At 45.1% G+C, this 23426-nt stretch overlaps 1 protein-coding gene and 1 long non-coding RNA gene across 3 annotated transcripts in view; both read left to right on the top strand.

Moving 5' to 3' along the window:
* Positions 1-305: 305 nt before the first annotated feature.
* ERO1A (endoplasmic reticulum oxidoreductase 1 alpha) overlaps positions 306-23426 on the top strand; it is a 35052-nt gene continuing 11931 nt past the window's right edge. The window contains exons 1-8 of one of the 2 annotated variants that reach the window (XM_077819630.1): positions 306-462; positions 11507-11626; positions 12883-12966; positions 15329-15367; positions 15814-15890; positions 15977-16050; positions 17791-17911; positions 23309-23355. In XM_077819630.1, coding sequence (XP_077675756.1) covers positions 352-462; positions 11507-11626; positions 12883-12966; positions 15329-15367; positions 15814-15890; positions 15977-16050; positions 17791-17911; positions 23309-23355 — 673 coding nt within the window. In that variant the 5' untranslated portion in view covers positions 306-351. The remainder of the gene's footprint in view (positions 463-11506; positions 11627-12882; positions 12967-15328; positions 15368-15813; positions 15891-15976; positions 16051-17790; positions 17912-23308; positions 23356-23426) is intronic. The other variant, XM_077819629.1, reaches the window with a different exon arrangement.
* Positions 17918-23301, top strand: LOC144266245 (uncharacterized). Its single transcript, XR_013346460.1, has 3 exons — positions 17918-19178; positions 20237-20384; positions 22572-23301. It is a non-coding gene; the product is annotated as an uncharacterized LOC144266245 (long non-coding RNA).

Consider the following 23426-nt stretch of genomic DNA (forward strand, 5'->3'; position numbering starts at 1 on the left):
GGGTGCACAGGCCCGGCTGGGCGTTCCAGGGCCGGGTGCACTGGGAGATCGATGGCCGCCTGGTGCGCTGGCCGGCGCGGCCCGCGGGCTGTTGCCGGGCTCGGCTGGGGGCGCTGGCGCGACTCGGGGCGTGGCGGGTGCTGGGCGCGGAGCCCTGGGGACGCGTCACCGCTTCCCGCGCGCACCCGGTTCCTCCAATGGGGCAGGGCCAGGTCAGGCCGGGGCCGGGCGCGGGGCGCGCCGCACGTCCGCAGCCGCCCGGGCGGGAAATCCCAGCCGCGCCTCGCGGGGCGGGGCCGCCGGCCGGGTCTAGGCCCGCGCGCGCCGGGCGGCCCCGCACAGACACGCGCCATGGGCCGCTGCCACCCGCGCCGGCTGCTGCTGCTGCTCCTGGGGCTGCTCGGGGCGGCCGCTGCGGGGCCGCCGCTGCCGGGCTCCGCGGAGCAGAGGTGCTTCTGCCAGGTGAGAGAGCCTCCGGCCCGGCCCGTGCGCCCCGCGGTGCCCGTCCGTCCTCTCCCTCGCGGTGCCCGTCCGTCCTCTCCCTCCCGCTGCCCCTCCCCGCGGTGCCCGTCCGTCTGTCTGTCCGTCCGTCCGTTCTCTCCCTCCCGCTGCCCCTCCCCGCGGGGTCCGTCTGTCCGTCCGTCCTCCCCGCCTCCCTGTGGGGTCTGTCCGTCCGTCCTGTCACCCCCCTCTGCTCCTGCCCTCGCGATGTCTGTCCGTCTGTCCTCTCCCCCCATCTGCGCCTCCCCCAGGTGTCTGTCTGTCTGTCTGTCCTCTCCCCTGCTGTCTGCGCCTCCCCCAGGTGTCTGTCTGTCTGTCCTCTCCCCTGCTGTCTGCGCCTCCCCCAGGTGTCTGTCTGTCTGTCCGTCCGTCCATCCTCTCGCCCCATCTGGGCCTCCCCTTGGTGTCTGTCACAGCCTCCGTGTTCTATTCCCCATCCCCACACCCCTGTTACCTGCATGTTTCTCTCTCCTGTGAGCTCCCCACACCTGTCACAGCCTCCCCTACCTGTCTCCTCTCTGTATCTGGGGTGACCGGATGTCCCAATTTCATAGGGACAGTCCTGATATTTGGGGCTTTGTTTTATATAGGCACCTATTACCCCCTACCCCATACCGATTTTTCACACTTGCTGTCTGGTTACTTTACCTGCCCTGTCTGAACACTCACTAATCTTCTCCTTAATCCAGGTTGTGAAGGGTGGGTCTCCAGACCTGTGTGAGGGTTAGGGCTGGCTTGGCAGTGCTGGAGTTTGAAGGTCTCTGCTAACTCTTCCAACAGTTGACCAAGGGTCGTGGTGGATTCTCCATCACAGAGAATTTTTCAGTCAAGGCGGGATTGTGTTTCTAAAAGCTCTGTTCTAGGAATTATTTTGGGGCATTCTCTGGCCTGAACTATGTAGGAGGTCAGACTAGGTCAGCGGTTCTCAAACTTCATTGCACTGCGACCCCCTTCTGACAACAAAAATTACTACAGGACCCCAGAAGCCTGAGCCCACCCAAGCCCCGCCACCCAAGGAGGGGGGCCAACCCAAAGCCCCACTTCCCTAGGCCGGGGGGCCTGTAACCTGAGCCCTGCCGCCCAGAGCTGAAGCCCTCGGGCTTGGGCTTTGGCCCCGGGTCCCAGCAAGTCTCAACCAGCCCTGGCGACCCCATTGAAATGGGGTCATGACCCACTTTGGGGTCCCAACCCACAGTCTGCGAACTGCTGGGTTAGGTGATCACAATGGTCCCTTCTGGCCTTGGAATCTATGAAACCCTGGGCACAGCACAGACAGCAGCAGTACATGCTGTCCCATACAGCCCTGCTGCCAGCCCTGCTGAGCTGGAGGGACCCATCATCAAGGGGTGAGAGACAGTATACTTTGCAGGCTTATTTATAGTCCTTAGGCCAGGGGGAGTCAAAAGGGGGAGTGCGGGCCAAATCTTGACCACCAGATGCTTTTGAACAGACCCCAAAATCTTTTTATTTACTTCTTCTTCTTGTTTTTTACTATTTTCTCTGAAGTCTGGATCTTGACTATACCTTGACCAAGAAATTTGGACATTTGCAAAAAAATAGACTATCCCTGGTCTAAGGTATTTTAAGGATGTGCATCACTATAGTATCTGAGGGTGAAATCTTCCTATCTGTCCTATTTCTCACTTGTCACATTCCCAGGAGTCAGGACTATTCCTTATGCTTCTGACATTCAGGAGAGAGAGGAGAGCAAGAGAGAGATTTTGATAGGTTTTGAGATTTGTCCTGTGTACAAGCCTCTCTTGTAGAAGAGATTAAAATATAAAATCCAGTGTTAAGACTGTAATGTATAATAAAGTTTTTGTTGCAATGTTAACTCTTCCATATTGCATATGCTGGCTCTTATTCTCAGCCGGTGTAAAGCAGCATAGCTCCATTAACTTACACCAGCTGAGGATCTGTTCTGCTATGTATGACTAAACAACAGCCATGTATGTGCAAGGTAAGGACCAGATCTTGCAATTATATGAACGAACCCCATGCAGAATCCCCGACTTCAGGGCCTAGATGAGTTAAAATCCCCCAATCTGGGGTCTAGATGAGTTAAAATTGCAATGAAGTATTTAACACTTTCATTTTCTGACCCATGTTTAAACCTTGTAACCTCAATGTGACAATAATAGATTTTGCATTAACTTCCTCTTTCTTTTCCATCTATAAAAAAGGAAGTGGGAAATGGGAACTAGGGAGTTGCACAACTGGCTTGGGTTAATAATCATTTTCATGTACATAGCCTCTTCCAGTTGTGGATCTCAATGCCCACAGATTTGATATTCAGATGTCAGACATAAACTGCTGATAAAGAATAAAAAATGTTCAGTTCTTTAAAGGTGTTTTGACTCTATATAACCATAGAGACTGAATAGAAATTGGGAGAAAGAGGCATTAATTAACACAAGTACAAGTCTAATGAAAAGCAAGTACCACTGTATAAAGCAGTATGGGACAGACATAGAATAGTGCTTTGCATATGCACACTGAAAAGGTTAAGGAGTACTTGTGGCACCTTAGAGACTAACCAATTTATTTGAGCATGAGCTTTCGTGAGCTACAGCTCACTTCATCGGATGCATACCGTGGAAACTGCAGCAGATATTATATACACACAGAGATCATGAAACAATACCTCCTCCCACCCCACTGTCCTGCTGGTAATAGCTTATCTAAAGTGATCATCAAGTTGGGCCATTTCCAGCACAAATCCAGGTTTTCTCACCCTCCACCCCCCTACACACAAACTCACTCTCCTGCTGGTAATAGCCCATCCAAAGTGACAACTCTCTTCACAATGTGCATGATAATCAAGGTGGACCATTTCCTGCACAAATCCAGGTTCTCTCACCCCCTCACCCCCCTCCAAAAACCACACACACAAACTCACTCTCCTGCTGGTAAAAGCTCATCCAAAGTGACCACTCTCCCTACAATGTGCATGGCAATCAAGGTGGGCCATGTCCAGCACAAATCCAGGCTCTCTCACCCCCTCCTTCCCCCCCCCCCCCCCCCCGGGGGACACACACACACACAAACTCACTCTCCTGCTGGCAATAGCTCATCCAAACTGACCACTATCCAAGTTTAAATCCAAGTTTAACCAGAACGTCTGGGGGAGGGGGGTAGGAAAAAACAAGGGGAAATAGGTTACCTTGCATAATGACTTAGCCACTCCCAGTCTCTATTTAAGCCTAAATTAATAGTGTCCAATTTGCAAATGAATTCCAATTCAGCAGTTTCTCGCTGGAGTCTGGATTTGAAGTTTTTTTGTTTTAAGATAGCGACCTTCATGTCTGTGATTGCGTGACCAGAGAGATTGAAGTGTTCTCCGACTGGTTTATGAATGTTATAATTCTTGACATCTGATTTGTGTCCATTTATTCTTTTACGTAGAGACTGTCCAGTTTGACCAATGTAAATGGCAGAGGGGCATTGCTGGCACATGATGGCATATCACATTGGTGGATGTGCAGGTGAACGAGCCTCTGATAGTGTGGCTGATGTTATTAGGCCCTGTGATGGTGTCCCCTGAATAGATATGTGGGCACAGTTGGCAACGGGCTTTGTTGCAAGGATAAGTTCCTGGGTTAGTGGTTCTGTGGTGTGGTATGTGATCTCTGTGTGTATATAAAGTCTGCTGCAGTTTCCACGGTATGCATCCGATGAAGTGAGCTGTAGCTCACGAAAGCTCATGCTCAAATAAATTGGTTAGTCTCTAAGGTGCCACAAGTACTCCTTTTCTTTTTGGGAATACAGACTAACACGGCTGCTACTCTGAAACTGAAAAGGTTGTTCTTTTTTCTTTTTCCTTTGGGTGGGGATGTCTGGCACTATAACTTGTGCATCTGAGCTCTCTAAAGCCAGATTTTTTTTTTTTGCTGCCTTTTCTTTTAGAATATAATTTGTTTTGTTAATAGCATTTTTCATAATCGAGGTATCCCAAACTTTGTCACCTATACAATACAGGGGTTTGGGTATGTGCTGACAGTGTAAGGAACGAGAATAGCTTGTATGTCCTCATTAGCTCAGACATGGCACAGGACGACACTGGGGATGTTAGTACAGACTTAAGATAAAACTAGCTCTTACAACGTTTCAGATGCTGGACCAAATAGGTCCTGATTCTGCAATGAGCTCCACATGGGCTGGTTTCACTGAGGCTCCCCATGGGGGAGATTGGGGCCTAACTTTTTTGACAGTTACGTTACAGTTCCTTTACATTAAGGCCACTACCCAGTTCCGAAACTTTATCAGAAACGGCAGTGTATAACTAAAAACAACTTAACAATTTCACATAATGTTGCTGCTTTACCATCTGTTTCATTAGCACTAAATATCATTTCAATATCCCCGTTCCAATAACTTTACAAACCGCTCATCCTCCACTCAGATATTCTTGTTTATGATGCATTATATGCTTTAATCAATCATTAAAGTGTCCCTGTGGACTCCCAGCAACTTATTGCACATATGTTGTTTACAGACCTGTGTAGTTCCTTTGTGGAAACACTGCAGCTGTTTGGTGATGGGCAGTCTGGATTTTGGTCAAACATTGTGCAGTTAGGCAAATGAAGGTTATTCAAATAACACAAAGGTGGGGTTTTTTTTTGTTTTTTTTTGTTTTTTTGCTCAGTTTGGTACCTGGCCATAATAGAAAATGTGAAAAGTTGGGCCTCAAGAATATCTGATCCTTTGCTCCTTGAACAGATTTTTAACTCATGTTCCTTTTATTTTTATTATTTATTTGTAATTATGATAGTGTCTAGGAGCCCTCGTCACCGTCACCCTTCTGATCAAGAACTCCGCATGTGTTAGGTGCTGTACAGAGACAGAACAAAAAGATGGTCCCCAGAGAGCTTACAATCTAAGTATAAGACAAGAGACAACAGATGGATACAGACAGAAAGGGGAAGTCAAGGAAACAGTGACACAATATTGATCAGTGTGCTCGGGCGTGGTATCAGCACACTAATGGCTGTCAAGTTTTTGGTAGGCAACGTGGCAAAGGAGAGTTTTTTTGGAAGGATTTAAAGGGGGAGAATGACAGGGCTTTGCGGATGTCTTTGGGGAGTTCCTCCCAAGCAGTAGGGGCAGCAAGGTTCCTGTTTGAAAATTTAATGAGTGGGTGGTGGAGGCTGACATCATGGTCTAACCGAAGGTGTGAACAGACATTTCGGTAGCGAGTAAGAGATGGTGGGTAGGGTGGGAATAGGCTGTGAAGGGCCTTGCAAGTGAAGACAAGTAGCTTGTGTTTAAAGAGACAGAGAAGGGGGAACGAGTGGAGGAAGGCAAAGAAGGGGCGGCATGGTCAAAGCAACGGACTAGGAGAATGATCTCCTTAAGTTTGTGTCTTCAAGCCCTGCCCTGACCACTGAGGCAGGAATTCATACCTGCGGACATGCAAAATGTCTCCATAGCGCCATCTGGGGAGCAAAACTGGGATGCATCTTCTAACTTAGAGGTTCCCAAACTTGGTTCATGACTTTTTCAAGATAAGCCCCTGGCGGGCCGCGAGACGCTTTGTTTACCTGAGTGTCCGCAGGTACGGCCACTCGCAGCTCCCATTGGCTGGGAACGGCGAACTGCGGCCACTAGGAGCTGGGAACGGCTGTACCTGTGGACCCTCAGGTAAACAAAGTGTCTCGCGGCCCGCCAGGGGCTTACCCCGAATAAGTCGCAAACCAAGTTTGGGAACCCCTGTTCTAACTCTATTGGCAGCTGCAACTCTCTGCTGCAAACACACACTCTGAAATGTCACCTGATGCAACTTCAGTCTCCACAGTGTGAGATGTGGCCAGGGAACTCAATAGGTGAGATGCCGATGAACGCACAGCTCTGCACCTTGCTCCTGGAGCTACCAGTGAGGCTAACGTGAGAGCCCTGGAAGCCCAGTCTTGGCCCTCATGTCATACAGGAATCACCTGGATGAGGTGCGGGAGGGGAAGGACTAACTGGATCCCAGTGTACAGCCACTGTGGCAGAAACTGGGCTTAGGAGCCTCCTTAACTGAAGATCCCCCTCTGGCCATGAGCTGCCAACTCACAAAAAATTAATGAGTTGATCCCGAATTTGAGTGGAGTACCACAAGCAGGGAGAGCTGGGAACCAGGGTGGCTGCTGATACAGGCTAAAAGATGCTCCTCGTTCCATTCCACAGAGATGATCCCACTTCCTGTTCTGACTGCAGGTGGGGATGGCAGGGTAATGTGTCACCATCTTCCCCACTCTCGACAGCTGGGCTGGGGACAGGTGGCAGCGGGGGAGGAAGATGCACACACCATGGTAGTGAAATCAGGGAAGCTTGTGGGAGTCATTGCACTGACTTAAATGGGAACTGGACTGGGCAATGAAAAGGAAGGGGGCGACGGAGAGAAAGCGAGGGAGGAGGGAGCAAACCAGAAATGGGGGAAGAAAGTAGAGGGGATAGAGTGGAGAGGCCAACTGCAGAACAGAGTGGAGAACTAGACGAGGGAACAACCCCAAGGTATGCTGCAGAGGGGAAGGAGGGAGATGAAGTGAAGGAGGAAGAACCAAAGCAAGGGAAACATAGTCAGATTTTTATCTGATGGGGTTTAGTACCAAAATATTGCAGTGATCTAATGGTTGTGTTAGGTACCCACGCAATGCCGATACATTAGCATTAGAGAGTTAATTAGACATGCATACTGAGTTCCAGTTGCATTCCTTCACGAGAAGACCCAAAACTCCCTCAAGAATCTGGGCCACTCATATTGTCTGGGATGTTTGTATCTGCCACCTGCAACTGCATGATGGCTTTAGTGTTGCTATCTTTTGTTTGGGCAAAACCAGCCCTGCCCTCTTGCCTCATGTCCCGCTTACACACTCCTTCCATCTCTGGCTCCACCATAGCTTTAGTGTTGCCTCCTTTCGCTTGGGCAAAACCAGCCCTAGCCCCTGGGCTCAGGGAAACCCAACTGTTCAGGTCAGCGAGTCCTGTGAACAATGAAGCACATGGCACATGTTTGTGAGTATATCAGCTTGTGTGTTTCATCTTAAACAACTGTTCCAGATAAATATGTATTTTTTAAAGATGTCCTGTAGTGTGTGGCATATGTTGTCAACATATTTATAATTAAGATGTCGCTGCCATGACAGTAGGCGCTGTAGATACCCCAATAAATAACATTACGGCTTCAGCTAAGGGGCCTAAAGCAGCAGGGAAAGACACTGATACAGTGATGTATGTCCATATAAGAACCTGTAAGGAACTCTGGAATTACACTAGACCAGAGGTGGATTCTTGTGTTTCCTGGCTGGACTTTGCATTTTGATCTTGGCTATTTCTAGACTTTCTAGGGCAGGTCAGCTTAGCCAGGGCAAAAGTGAAATGGAAGCCTTATTAGTCTTATTGGGACCTTTCTCCTTGCACAAGCCAGCATTGCTTCGGTCCTCTAGGAGACTTGGATCACACAAACTGACTTTCAGTGCCCGGTAGCTCTTTTTCTATGGGACCTCTGGTGTCTCAGGCTTCAGCATCTTCGAGGCTTCCTGGCTTCATTGGCTCCTGGTCTGTCTCCCTTTACATTGTCTCCAGCCTTTGGCTCCTCAGGAAGGGAGGCAGTGGTAGGTAAGCAGGCCAGTAGTGCCTGTTAGACCATGTGTCTGCTTGAGAACTGAACCATTCCTAACTGGTAGGCTAGAACTGAGTGGAGCACAAAGGGTGAATTCCTGAGTGTATTAAGTCAGTGGGAATTGTCAGTGGAGCGAGGAGTTCCATGTACCTACACTAGTCATGCTGAATTGTTCTGAACCCTCCGTGTGGCCTATCTTTTCCCTTTTGCTGTTCTAAACCCAGTTGCAAGGCTTGCTGGCTCCCTATACTGCAGCTCCGGGAAGCAGCGGACTCTGGGCTGTTTCAAAAGACAGTCCGTGCCCAGGAGAACTGTCTGCACAGTGGTGGTGTCCTCGATCCATGCTGGTATTATTGCCATCCACGCTGCAGGCCAAAACAGCTCAGGTTGAATCAGTGAAAGCAAATATAATCCTGGCAGTGTTTGGCATGGATGCCACTTGAAGCACTTCTGTGTGCAGGTGTTCCATGTTTTTCAAGGGTGCCAGCAGGACCATGTTCTCAAAATGGAACATTTTTCTAGAGTAGATGAATCATTAGCTGCCTAGATTTACACCACAGTAGCTCTGAACAGCCAGCTGGATTACAGTCAGCGGCGTTCCTTGGCTTAACTGAAGAATGCAATATTTCCAGAAAGTAGCAATGAGAATTTTGAAACAGAAATGAGTATAGACTAGGGATTAGTCAGTTAATTTTTTTTAACTGGGTAGCTTAACCTGGTGATAAACTTAATTGCTGAGCTCTTAATTTTACAGCCATTGCAATACAAAACCCCATCAGTTTCCCAATTACAGAATTGTAGAAATGTAGGGCTGGAAATGTCAATGTTTCTACTGAAAACATGAGGTCAGGTGTAGGAAATAGTACTAGGTTTGCTTTGTAAAACAGGAGGCTCCAAAACCAAACATAGAACCATAGTTTTGTAACAAAAACATATTGTTTATGGGGAAGCAGGAGTGCTAGCGTGGTAATGTAGACTTCCTTTCCATTGGGTTCAGCAAGCCTCGATTGTGGTCCACGTTGCCCAAATGATTTCTTTAAAGGAGTCGATTCCACAGTACTGACGCACAATACAAATGATTCAAGTTTGAAGACGGGGCTCCTAATTCCTCAGCCAGCAGACTAGGCCATTGCAAAGTCAGTCATCTGGTGCTTTTTGCGAAGGATGCTAATTGTTCCATCCATCCATTCTCTCCTCCATGATAGTGTTTAAACAAGGAAAGAAAGTGTTCCATTGCCATTGCCCCTTGCCCCCTTTGGGGGTGAGGGAAGGGAGCAAGAAGGTGTTTAATTGCCCCAGTGGTGGTTAGCACTATTCTGTTCCGATTTGTGTATCGCCTTCACCACTGTAGTTATCAGAGTGCCTTACAGAAGTCTTCAAGTGAGGTGACTAGCATCTCTTGCCTGGTTCATTCTTTCATTCTTCCCTTTCCCAACAATAATTTTTAAATGTATATTTTTAAAAATAATTTAATAGGTGTCCATGCTGCTCTGTGCTTGTCCCAGAGAAGGCAGGTCAAAGAAGTGTGCCTTCCCTGGGAGTGGAGTATACGAAGGTTTGTGGTGGTACTTTGGTCCTGTGGGATTTCATTCCGCAGTCTGGGACTGGACCCTGAGAAAGCTCGGTCCCCCAGACAGATGAGATTTACCCTCCTTTGCACAGTTCTTTTGGGCCTGAGGAGCAGACCTATTTCTGTGGCCCTCATCCCGGATCTTTAGGTATACTGGGCCCAAACTGATGAGTGCCTTAAAAATAAGGACCAAGACTGTGAATTACGTGCAAGTGAGAGAAGAGAATTAACAAGAAGTCCTTGAAAACAACAACAAAAAAAATTCTGCTGTCTATATACCTCCATATTTACTTTGCTCCTTGCTTCTCTTTGAGTATTATTCCCGTCACCCCCTGGCAATCACTAGAACAGTACCATGAGAAGTTTTCACTTCGCTGTCACTGACCATGATGCCTGTAAGGAGCCTCTGTTTTCCATTATCCTCTCCTTCTGCCTCTGCCTGTAGCTTTGCTTCCAGTGCAATGAAGAGGGAGCTGAGATTTGACAAGATCAGATATTTTGGAGACTGAACTAATATTGTGTCTGCGTATAAATGGTTATGTGCTATAGATTTCTACTGTTTTTGATAGGTATTGAAGGATGGGGTCAAGGGAACCTATTATAATCTGTAATAAAATTCCTGTGGATATTCACTTCCTAAACTAATATATATATTTAAATAAAGTCCTTCTTGGTCTTAAGTCCTTGAATTTCCAAAACTGTAATATTACTCGTCACTGGATAATACCACATTGCTATATGTTGGACTGATGTGTCAAAATCCAGTATAAGTCACCAACATAATGTAAAGGGTTGAGTGCTGAGAGTACTTTAGTGTTTGAACACTGAATTGGTCACTTCCTACTCTGTCTACTTATTTGACATTGTGCAACTTCCTCTTTGAGCCAGCAATCTGTGTGCAGTAAGACCACAAATGAATCTGTCTTCTCATGCGGTCTTAAAAAAGCACTGAACAACAACACAGCCCACTGAGTTGCTTTCGAATGATGCAAGAAATGTTGGCTTTTTAAACTAGATTTAACGTGAATGCTTTCTTGGATCTCTGTAACTGATGCCTGAAGAGATTCCATCATATTTTGTCCAGTTCTGATTAAATCAACTAAATGGCATCAACACAATTGCCTAAAAACAGTTTAATAAAGTGGTTTAATAGGACTTTATTTTGGCCGTTGCGAGTTCTGATGGTGGTATTGTTATTGCTTAATTGGTCGTGATGCAGGGGACTGGCACTTCTTACAACCCTGAGATGCTACAGGGATTGTTGTCCTATAAGAACCTAGGTAGGCAATTGCCATTGGTATAGTTCTGTTAAAGTTCAGGGCATTCAGCTGGATCAGGCCCTAAAATTGTACCTATACAATTATGTGGCCAAAGGAGTGTATTTATGTGTGCTTTGTAGACAGGACAAGAGTGTTTACGTGTAATGCTACAACTTAGTCAAATGTTTCAGTCAGAATCTAATATTTTTTAAAAAGAGGGAAGTATTCATGAAATATCAGTTCTTCAGCAATATGCCAACTATGAATAAGTTTTGGAGAAAGGGCATTCCTCCACAGAGATTTACAGACACCAAGATATATTGCAAAAGGCACAAGACAGTTCTCAAAGCTGTATCTTAAAAGGAAAAAAAAAAAACCCGACCCCCTCCCCCCCGGCAAGCCAGTACAGCAGGATTGAATGCTTGTTAATTCTAATTAACCTCCTTATCTGGTAGCCTCTTAGGAAAAGTCTGGGAAGACATTTTGTATTAAATACTCACTGTGCACTGTACTTAAAAATAGATCCTATATTTTGTTCATATTAACTGTCATATTTTATTTTTTATTCAACAGGTCACTGGTTACTTAGATGACTGCACCTGTGATGTGGAAACCATAGATACATTTAACAACAACAAACTTTTCCCTAGATTAAATAAGCTTCTGGAAAGTGACTACTTTAGACATTACAAGGTATTTTCATCTTCAAAAATTATATTCATTGCCAAAAATACATCGGGACTAGATAAGTAGTGTGGTTTTTGTTTTTGTTAAGTCTCCATGTAAGTTACCAATTATCTTTTAATTCATGTATTCTTGTTTTAGGAGCATGATCATAACAATTCAGGTTTTCATACTATCCGGAGAATCTTAATTTGAGGCAACATATTCTTCAAATAAATTATATAAAGTTTTTTTAAGAATTGCTTCTGAAGCATTTTTTTCCCCCTTTAAAGGCTTTAGTGGTAGAGCAAGGAAGTGGTTTTTATGCCAGGTGAAGTATGGAAAACATTTACTGGGGCAAAAACTGTGCAGTGAGAACAGTGTTTTGTTTCCTGTACTGCATTTTGTACGCATGAAGAGGCATTTAACAAGACTGAGCGAATTGGTCATTATAACTTCTATCCAGTTTTTATTAAACTGGTCCTTTACTGGCCAAATTCTGCCCGCAGTTACACCCATAATAATGTCTCTGGAGTTGCATGAATATAAGCAGTGCTTAATTTGTGCCAGGGCAAAGCCCTGGCACTTCTAGGCTTGGCAGCTCATAGCCCCAGCACCTCTGGGCTTGCTACATGAGTTACGAATGTAAAAAAATTCCTTGAACCTTGGCACCTCTTTCATTACAAATTAAGCACTGGATATAAGTGAGTTTAGAATTTGGCTATTTGTGCTTTAAAAAAGCTTTCTATCTGGGGAGTCAAACATGAGGCCGTGTTTGAGTATTTGGCTGTAGTTTTGTCTATTACTGTTTAAAAAAAAATCATTACATATTAGGGTGGTTTAGAAGAGCACTACTTGGATGTTGATATTTTGAGGCAGATAAGGGGGCAATTGAGAATCTGCTCTAGGCCCAGGAGCACCTAAGAAATGCCCTACCAAACGTCTGAAATCTTTAATTAATGTCACCACATTTAATGTCATCTGTAAGGTCACCGCAACTGAAAACATTTTTCGTGTGAGAGAGAAATACAAAAGTTTATCCCGAGTCTTTTCACCAATGGTGAAGTTCACTCCTGTGTAGAAAGCCAGAGCATGAGCCCTGCGTCACTTAAGCCCTTATAAAAGGGTGGATTGCTGTGTGCTGAGTTACACCCTAAATGAGAATTGTTACAAAAGTTATGGATTAGGTAACAAGTGTTATTACATTAGGCTGTGGTTCATGTAATTGGCTTGGTTATGTGGATTTGTATAATATGTAATTAATTTTTATGTATAATTCTTTACAGGTAAACCTAAAGAAACCTTGCCCTTTTTGGAATGACAGCAGTCACTGTGGGATAAGAGACTGCGCAGTAAAGCCTTGTGCACCTGTAAGTACACAAATCTATTCAGGTCCAGATTTGTAAAGGTATTTTGGCATTGTTGCTGTGCCCAGCACCATAACACCAAAGTCTCATTTTCAAAAGGGATTCAGGCATTTAGGAGCCAAAATCCTGTTGATAGTCAATGAAAATGAGACTTAGCTCTTAAATAGGTTAAGTGTTGCAAGGCTGTGCAATACCTAAATACCTTTACAAATCTGGGCTACAGTAACTTGTTTCTTCTCTAGCCAATCTTTATAGAGGACGAGCAGAGGACAGCAATCCACGCTTTTGCTTACTGTAGCTAACACAGTTGTAGTAGCTCTCTGATCAGGCTTATGTAGAAAAAAATGGGAGGAAACTACTAAAGGGGCTAAACTATTAAATATTTAAGGTATTGTTTGAAAAAATAGTTTGGATTACACCAGATTTGATTAGAGAATCATTTGCTGACAGTACAAAAAAGCTTTGTAGTCATACAATCCTGTATTTACCATGAGTCTTAATTTTTCCCATTTTAAAAGGGACATTATGTCTGAAAATTGTTCATTTACTAGTGTTACAAGAAACACCTAAAATCACTATAAATATAGTGTGTGTGTGTGTGTGTGTGCAAAATTTTATATATAAATCACATTTTAAAATTACTGAGATTGGACACTTAGAGTGTAACCTCAGATCTCTCCATAGTGAACTGACTTACTCATTTGCAGATTCACAAGCAGTTTCTTGTATATGAAACAATTTTTTCTGACTTCCCTGCTTCCCAAGTACAAAAGCAAAGGCTCTTGTCCTTACATCTGACATTTAGACAGAGTACTGGAAAAGAGCTAAGGAAAAATGTCATCTCAGCTTGTGGCTGGAGGCAACTTCGAGGAGTCTGTCAAAAGAGAAGGGATAGAGAGGAAGTGAGGGTGTTGATTTGGTTGTTAGATTGACAGACACGATCATAAACCACATGATCACAGCAGAAGACTCAGAGAATGTTTCCAGTTTTAAACCTGTTTTTTTAAATACCATAGCATTTTTTATGTTAATGGTCCATTTCTGTGTGTTGTGCTGATGAAAGCAGTCAAAAGAATATAGTACTCTAAAGGTAGAAGGCTGCCTGGTATGAGCTGATCTTATTTAGATTATATTTTCTGTGTCACTATAGTTAATTTTCTTAAAAAGCATGGTGCACATTTCAGTAATCTTGCCTAAGAAGAGAATTGGCTTTTCTTCCCTGGATAGCCATGTTGTAACACCTCAAATATAGAGGTGGGGAGGCTTGATTAACAGGAAATATACCAGCTGATGTAACCCTTTAAAACAGTCTAGTTCAGGAAGAATTACCACTCACTCACACGTACTGTGTATTCTGTTACATTTGGCTAATTTCATCTTCCTTCTTCCCACTCCTCCCAAAAAGTCAACATGAATATGAATTACTTATTGGCTTTTCTGTGGCACTCCCCTCCATAATATCTGAGTGGCTCACAAATGTTAACGAATTAGCCTCCCAGCACCCCATGGGATAAGAAAGCAAGCATTCTTGTACCCTTTTGGGGGAATAGGGAAACTGAGGTACAGAGATTTGGGGCCTGATTCTGATGTACGCTAAGCCCCCTTACACCACTATAGCAGTATAGAGGAGCCTAAATGTAAATGAGAATAAGGCCCTACAGGAAATGCCTAAGATTAAAAAGGATGTTGACAAATTGGAGAGGGTCCAGAGAAGAGCCACGAGAATGATTAAAGGAATCGAAAACATGACTTACAGTGATAGACTCAAAGAGCTCAATATGTTTAGCTTAACAAAGAGAAGGTTAAGAGGTGACTTCATTATAGTCTATACCTACCTACATGGGGAACAAATATTTAATAATGAGCACTTCAATGTAGTAGAGAAACATATAACACAACCCAAAGGCTGGAAGTTGAAGCTAGATAAATTGAGACTGGAAATCAGATGTACATTTTTAACCTTGAGAGTAATTAACCTTTGGAACAATTGACCAAGGGTCACGGTGGATCCTCTGTCCCTGACAATTTTTCAATCAAGGTGGGATGTTTTTCTAAGAGCTCTGCTCTAGGAATTATTTAGGGGAAGTTCTATGGCCTAGTCGACAGGAGGTCAGACTAGATGATCACAATGGTCCTTTCTGGCTGTGGAATCTATGAATCACACAGGAAGTCTAGGGAGGGGTCAGGAATTGAACCCAGATCTCCTGTATCCCAGTCCAGTGCTTTAATCCCAAGACCACATTGCCCTTCTAACTAATTTTATTGAAAGCTTTTTGGTCAATTTCCTAATGTTTCCTAAAATTAGCTTAGAAGACCACATCAGCATGATGGATAAAATGTGTCTGTTTTCTATCTTGCATTTCAGAATGAAGTCCCTGGTGGGACTGAATCTGCAAGCTTTAAGGTATGTGTGTCTGTATGAATGGTTTGACTTGTGACTGTTATATTTCACTACAGCTGTTAAAAACCTCTCTAATCAGATTAACATCAAGTATACCACAAATAACCTCTGTTCCTCCTGACAATTGCTGTTTAGAATATTGCCTCTTTTTAATGTCATAATGCTCATAAAGCTACTTCCCATTCAAAACAACTAAGCTCTTGGAGTTTCAGAAGTTGCCAGTGGGGACTTCTGAGGTGAAATACAAAATGATCACCACAATCGCATGGGCCTCTAAACATCTTCAAATACCCTGCTCCTTTTGTAGAAATACATGTTAAGATGAAATATTGACAGACAATTGTGAGCTTTAGGTGCTCAGCACCTTTGAAAATCAGACCAAATACTTTAATGGATTTGGGGAAGGATTTTACATGCAGTAAATCAGCTATTTCCTCTTTGCCTTCTAGTATTCAGAAGAAGCCAGTAAACATGCTGGAGAATGTGAGGAGGCTAAGAGACTTGGAGCCGTTAATGAATCTTTGAGGTATAATTTCATTCAATAAATCATTACATTTGTCATAAAGAAAAATTAATACTGACTCTCAAACTGTCTCTCTTTATTCTCTGTAGCGAGGAAACCCAGCGAGCCATGCTTCAGTGGACCCAGCATGAAGATTCTTCAGACAACTTTTGCGAAGCTGATGGTATGAGGCTTTGTCTAGTGTGAATGATTTTGAGACAATATTTAAACAAAGGCTGATTGCGCAGTCTGAAAACTTTGTAAAAATGTAAGCTGTGAAATAATATACTAGTAAGTCTGAATTCTGTGTGTTTAATCTTTATTTGTACTTTTTTGAAGAGATGCAAGAACGACCCCTTATAAAATTTGCTGCAGTGGTAAATGTGATTGTCCATATTCCTTAACTATGTAATAGTTCAGACAAAGGCCACGTTTACACTGTGGGTGTTTCAACGGCACAGAAATGGTACCGTGGCTATAGTGCCGTTGTATAGATGTTTCCCATACCCACGGAAGGGGTTTTTTCTGTTACTGCAGGAACTCAACCTCCATAGGTGACAGTAGCTAGAGTGATAGAAGCATTCTACACCAGTGGTTCTCAGACTAGGGCCGCTGCTCGTTCAGGGAAAGTCCCTGGCGGGCCGGGCCGGTTTGTTTACCAGCTGCGTCCACAGGTTCGGCCGATCGCGGCTCCCACTGGCCGCGGTTCGCCGCTCCAGGCCAATGGGGGCTGCAGGAAGCGGCGCGGGCCGAGGGATGTGCTGGCCGCCCTTCCTGCAGCCCCCATTGGCCTGGAGCGGCGAACCGCGGCCAGTGGGAGCCGCAATCGGCTGAACCTATGGACACGGCAAGTAAACAAACCAGCCTGGCCCGCCAGAGGCTTTCCCAGAACGAGCAGCGACCCTAGTTTGAGAACCACTGTTCTATACTGTCTACACTGGGGGTTAGATTTTCTTAGCTACGGTTCTCAAGGGTGCAGATTTTTCACCCCTCTGAGTCCCATGCTATGTCAGCCTAACTTTTAAGTGTAGACCAGACCAAAGTGAAATACTCTGTCTGGCATTCCAGCTGGCAATACTGAGTGCTGGAAAACTGTTCCCCTGTAACAGGGTGTATGCAAGTACACGCGCTGTGTAATGCAGGCTCCTTTCTGAAAAAATACGTCAGTTGATCTTGGCAGTTTCATTAAAGTGGCAACTATCTATCTTTGGAACAAAAAAATGTTTCACATTTCCGAGCAGGCATACAGGTTTTAACTTTCATTTTTCAGGGTTTTCAGTGGATTCATTGTGGCTCAAACTTGAAACTAGAAGACAGGTAAGGGTGTGTCTATGCTGCAAATGAAGGTGTGATTGTAACACAGGTAGATGCACCTGTGCTAGGCCACGTCACAATAGCAGTGCAGATGCAGCAGCGTAGATTAACGTTCCCCAGCGGGCTTGTGCCCTGGTTCTGGGTTTATGCTCTGGCGGCTCGCATGCGCTGAAGACCATGCTTGCCTCATCTATGCCGCTATTGTTACCTATGCTAGCTAGATGAAAGCTACCCTGGGTGTACCTAGCTATTTTACAGTCACAGCTTCCCTTGTGTGTAGATATAGCCTATACACTGGTTGTTAAGGGCCAGATTCTGAAACCCTTACTCATTTAATACTCCTCTTTCAATATATTCCCATTGCTTTCGGTGGGGTTACTAGGGTGACCAGACATCTTGATATTCGGGGCTTTGTCTTATATATGCAACTTTACCCCATCTTCCCCCCAAAAAAAGTGTCCTGATTTTTCACACTTGCTCTCTGCTTACCATAGGGGCTATTCAAAGAAGATGGTATTACTCAGTGTGAGTCAAGGTGGCAGAATCTGGCCCTGAGTATGTAGTTTTTCTTCATTTCCTTTTATCCTCAACTAAGGCCTTCCTTTCACAGATGTACAGTCTCCTGATGCAGAGTATGTGGATTTACTTCTGAATCCGGAACGCTACACGGGTTACAAAGGACCAGAGGCTTGGAAGATCTGGAACAGCATTTATGAGGAGAACTGTTTCAAGTATGTGGTTTGACAGTCTCTCTCTCCCTGTGAGCTTTGGTTACTACTCATTGCGCACAAATACATCTGATCAGATGAAAACTTCCCCCACAAATTCTAAGACAATTGTTTAAGTAGGGGGGGGGTTTCTGAGAAGGTTGTTGGAAAATGTCCATAGACAGGGCTTTTACTGACATTCTTGTCTTCAGGATTTGTGTATAATATTTTTAGCTATCTTTTTCCTGGTCACACCAATAAATATTGTTGCTGATTAAAGGCGTGGCAGCTGCTACAATGCCATATGGTAGGATCTGAGCATCACCCCTTGGTCCCAGGCTGGCTAAGAACCCTGCACAGACAGGATCTTCAGCTGCAGAAGAACAGGATTCCTTCAGATTGCTCTCCACTAATCCTGGTTGACTCACTGGGTGGTACTGATGGGTCTTAAAGGAGCCTTGCCCAAGCTGCATCTGCTGGGAGGTGGATTGCTACAGAGTGGGGAATATCTGGGGATCATTGAAACCCTGAGAAGATTTGGGGCAATCTTTTCAGTGGCGTTGCATCACCATTAACTACAGCGGTGACTCATCCCCAGAGTAATTAAATCTGTGTTTGTTGGACTTGTACAGTGGGGAGGTAATGACTTTATTGAAGATTCGTCACCCCTCCCTTCTAGTGAAAGGCTGAGAGAGCCCTGTAGGCATGTCTGAGTCCTCCAGCAAACATTCCTGGTTTTTCAAAGGTGTGTTTATGTCTGCGTGTTTGTGTTGCCGTCCTGCTTATTGCATGCTGTTCCTGTTAGCTTCCTGTATGCTGAACTCAGTGCTCCAGTTTTAGTGTGAGGGTGTGCGCACGCACACCCATAGCATTGGATATGTGAAGTTACTCAGGGCTTGCTGCTACCTACCTTCCATTTGGACTGTTCTGTCTTGTTCAGAATGTTGCTCACTTAACTGGTCCATGGTTATTACATGTCCTGATTGGCCACCTACCTGTGTGTCTTGCTTCGATTTCCCTGTGGTTTGGGATTGCTGTTCTGTGGTATATAGGAGTATAACATTATGGCCACAAGTGCTTCTATTCTTCAGCCCATGCTGCCTACACATTCTTCACCTGTTAACTGGTGATACTCTGTTTGGAAGTTTCGGAACTACGTGCAGTCCCTGCAACACTCCGATGTGGCTAGATTACCCGTGCTGCAGGACTGCTTAGTGCCGTGATGGCATTGATATTTATGATGCACTCCTGGAGCCCAAGTCCTTCTCTGGCGTGGCTGTGCAGCACCTCAGTGAGTATTTTGGGACTGGGGATTCCGTTCTGCTAAAGGGGAAAATGTTTTTTCAAGCTTTTTGCCAGCAGCCCAACAAAACCATACGTGAGTGTGTATGTTGTTTGCAGCAGGTGGCCCGGGATTGTGAATTTGGGGATGTTATGATTGGTGTAGCCAATGATCTCCTGGGTGAATGGTTTTTGGCCAAAGATGCTAGAACTCTTAGGTTTTGATGCCACAGTTGCTAAGAGTGAAGCATTTGAGAGGACTCAGGCTGAAAGGGTTCTGTGTCTCCGACTGCTGCTACCCTTGAGTCTACACTTAAACTGTCAGCTGTCCCTTCTACTTGCGTCGCTCAGAGTCGTACAGCGCTACCTACTCCCACACCTGGGTCTCAGCCATGAAAGTTTCCAGCTCCTCACTGTTTCTGCTGTGGTATTGCAGGTCACTTGGCCAGTTTCCCTGCTTGCCTGGCTAGAACTGCTAAGTGCTGGGCTTGTGGGAAGGACGGACACTTTCAGTTAGTGCGCCATGGTACACTGGTTCACAATGTCGGGAGGCCTGTGGTACATACTGTACGTGTGGAGCTGCAGGAGACCGCCTTTACCAGGGGATCTTGACGTTTTCTTTGATACGGTCTTCTCCTGTGGCAAGGTGCTGGAGCGGGTATCCCTTATTGCAGACATTAATGGTTCACTGCTGAAGTGCATGGTGAAGATGGTAATGTTTTCTCCCCTCTGGATTAGTTTGTAATCTGGCCATTTGTTGGACTACAGTGGTGATAAAAGCTTGGAATATGTATGCTTTGCAGACAGTGGGTGGTGCTGTGTGTTCTACACACACATAGCCTGTCCTGCGAAGTTTTACACTGATAAAAGCACTGCTGCGAATGCCGTTCCATTGTTGTCCTGTGATCTGTACTTACAGCTTGGTATTCTGCATGAATTCGCACAGGACACCTTGGTGGTGTTATGTTGGCTAGAATAGAAGTGGATACCCAATGTACCATTCAGAGACACCATGATTTATTTAATGGGGGTGATGTTCTCTCAATGGGATATGTGTACTCTCTGCAGCTGGATTCAAATGCCAAGCCCTTTGCATCACCTGCATGTCATGTACCTCCGCATTTGTGGACAAGATCCAAGCAGAATGGCAGTGCATGGAAGATAATGGTATCATGCGGGAGGTGGAAGGGCCTATGGAAATGGAGCCCCCCCCAAGGTGATCATATACAAAAAGAATGGTGACATTTGACTGTGCACAGATTTTAGGGCACTTAATAAGTATGTGAAACGTGAGCAGTTTCAATTGCCAACCTTCAAAGAGGTGACCTACTGAGTAAATTCTGGATTTTCTCTGTGTTGGATAACTTATCTGGTTATTAGCAAATACCTGTGGCTGAAAGTTTGCAGTTGTTACTGACTTTCAGCATGTCATTTGGGAGGTACAGCTATCAACAACTCCCTTTTGGGTGAGTCTCTGCTCCTTAGGTATTTGAGACTGTGCCTCACCTCCTTGCTAATATCTAGATTGCATGTTGATATTTGGATGGCATTTTCATCATTGCTAAGAGTCCTCCTGAGCGTAATGCTGTTCTGGACCAGGGCTGGAGCAACTCCAACAAGTTGGCATAAAGTTGAATGCGGCCAAGTGCAGTTTTGCAAAAGATGGTGTAGATTTTCTAGGGCATTCGCTGTTGGCCGATGGTGTGAAACTGGCACCTGAATGGCTACAAGCTGTTGCTTTGCTACCATTACCCACAGATAGTAGTAGTTTAAGTTCGATCCTTGGCCTACCTTGAAACATAGGTGGCCATGTTCTGTCCCATTTTTAGTACCTTTGCCAAGTCACTGTGGGGTTTAACCCAGGTCCGGTTCGTTTGGACTGAAGAGGTAAAACAGGCTTTTGAAATCTTGAGTCAAGCCCTCTGTCATATCCAATCATATGCATACTTTGATCCAAAGAAGTCGGTAGTGATTCAGTCGGATGCATGCAATTGGGGACTGGGCCTTGTTCTGCTCCAGGAGGGATGGCTGGTTATATTTGCCTCCCATATCCTCATCCCAATGGGAACAACATATTCCTAGATGGGAGCGAGAATTCTTGGCATGGTTTTTGCTATTGTACACTTCAAAGTCTACTTAGTGGGGAGAAAGTTTACATTAGAAACTGATCGTTTGCCTCTTTGGGCCTCTGTCATAAAGCCATTGACCTGCTGCAGCTTCACACTCAGCAGTGGATTCTTCAGTTGCAGTAGTATGGCTTGAATTTGGTGCATTACCAAAGGAAGTCGTCATTTGCTTGCTGATGCTCTTCTGAGAAATTCTGCTGTGATGGTGCCCTTGTGTGCAGAAACAGCAAAGTACACCAGATGCTTTTTATTGAAAGATCTACCCGTTGACTTAGGGCAGACTGATGCTAAACTGTGCAAGATGGTACATCCTGTACAGGCGGATTGGATGGACCCAATTCTTAAGAGAACTTGGTCTACATTCTACAAAATTTGTTCCGAGCTCATGGTGAAGAGGTGTGCTGCTCAACGTATCTTATGCAGAGAAGCCCGGGTGATTGTTCTAGCAGCGTTGTGACAAACAATCCTAGATGTGGCCTATGAAGGACATCTGGGAGTTAAAACAAATGAAGGAACAAATGCATATTGATGCAGGGTGGTCAGGGCTGCACTTGGACATAGAGCATCAGATGAAGGCAGGCTCAGCGTGCACAATGCATAGAATAACTGCTCCTCCAGTCCCTTTGAAACCAATAGTCATAGACAGACCATGGCAGAGAATTGCAGTGGATATTCTTGGCCCCTCAGTTGCACTGTGTGGCTACACGGTGTTGACGGTTATGGAATATTCCTGACATTACCCCTTTGCATTCATAAATTCAGAAGGCACCTCAAGGAGCTCATTTTTTGCCTAAGCACTTAATTTGCAATGTTTGGCCTACCAGGGAGCCTTGTTTCAGATCATGGGACACTTTGTCTGGAGAGTTTGTGAAGGCTTTTTGGCGAGGTTTGGTACAGTACATTATAAATTTGCTGTCTACCCTCCCCAAGGAAATGGGATAGTGGAGAGACTGCATCGGACTCTGAAGAAGCGTGTAGCTCACATACTTTTGAGTCATGGTTTATAGGATATTTGGAGTACACCTCGTGCATGTACTGTAGAAACCCCTTTCTATCATCTCTTCAGCTGACCTATGAGGACCAACTTGTCTATGCTGACAGAAAAGGTTGATCCCACCTCTTTGCCATCCTCAAAGCCGATGTGACTAGGAAATATGCGAGTTTCAGAAAGTGTATCCATGCATGAATCTATGCATTCTATCCTGGACACGTGGTGTATGTTAGGCAAGGGTCTGGAAGCGTTTTTGATACTCGTGACGTGATTTTGCGGGTTGCAGGGTACAGACTGTGGCGAGTGCGTTTGTCACATGGAGAATGTGTCGTTAACCAGCGAGAGAGATCCTGCCTACTGACAGGGGAACGGAGAGGGAGGAGGACACTCCTTTCTGTGTGTGCCGATGTCACGTGGCCAGTTGGGGAAGTTGAGCTGAATCCGAGGTATAACCTACAGGATCACCTGGTGCTTCTGGCAAGGTACTGCTGACCTTCTGGGGAGAAGAGAAGGAAACTGTATGTGTGTGGGGGGGGGCATTTTGCCTTCCTGCTTATTGCTTCCTGCATTCAGTGTTCTGGTTCCTGCTCCTGGATGTGAGTAGCGTTGGGTGTGTGCAGGGTTACTCAAAGCCTGCTGCTACATACCTTGTTCTTTGGACTGTTTCTTTGTTTTGTTCAGACTGTTGCTGACTTAACCGGTTCATGGTTATTATATGTGCTGATTGACAACCGGCTTGTGTCTCTTGCTTCGATTTCCTTGTGTTCTGGGATTGCTGTTGTGGGGCACATCAGAGTGTAACAAAAAGATTTTTTTTTGGTAATGCATAAAGAAAATCCACATGGGGCACAATTCCTCTTCTTTTTTGTGTTGCCACCACCTTGAAATCTGTATGGGCAGAGGAAACAGTTCTACGCCAGTCTGGGTTGTTTGACTTTCATGAACTTGTAAAATGTTTTTGCAGAGCCAAGTGACTGTTCCATACATAGTGATATTACATATTTAAATTATTTTGTCTCTTAGGCCTCGGACCATAGAAAGACCTTTAAATCCCTTGGCTTCTGGCAGAGGTGAGTCATTTATTCATCCCACGAAGCTATTTGGCAGCCCATGAGTTTTAGTGGCCTTAATGATAAAAGCT

The sequence above is a fragment of the Eretmochelys imbricata genome, chromosome 6 (assembly GCF_965152235.1).
Source record: "Eretmochelys imbricata isolate rEreImb1 chromosome 6, rEreImb1.hap1, whole genome shotgun sequence".
NCBI lineage: Eukaryota > Metazoa > Chordata > Testudines > Cheloniidae > Eretmochelys > Eretmochelys imbricata.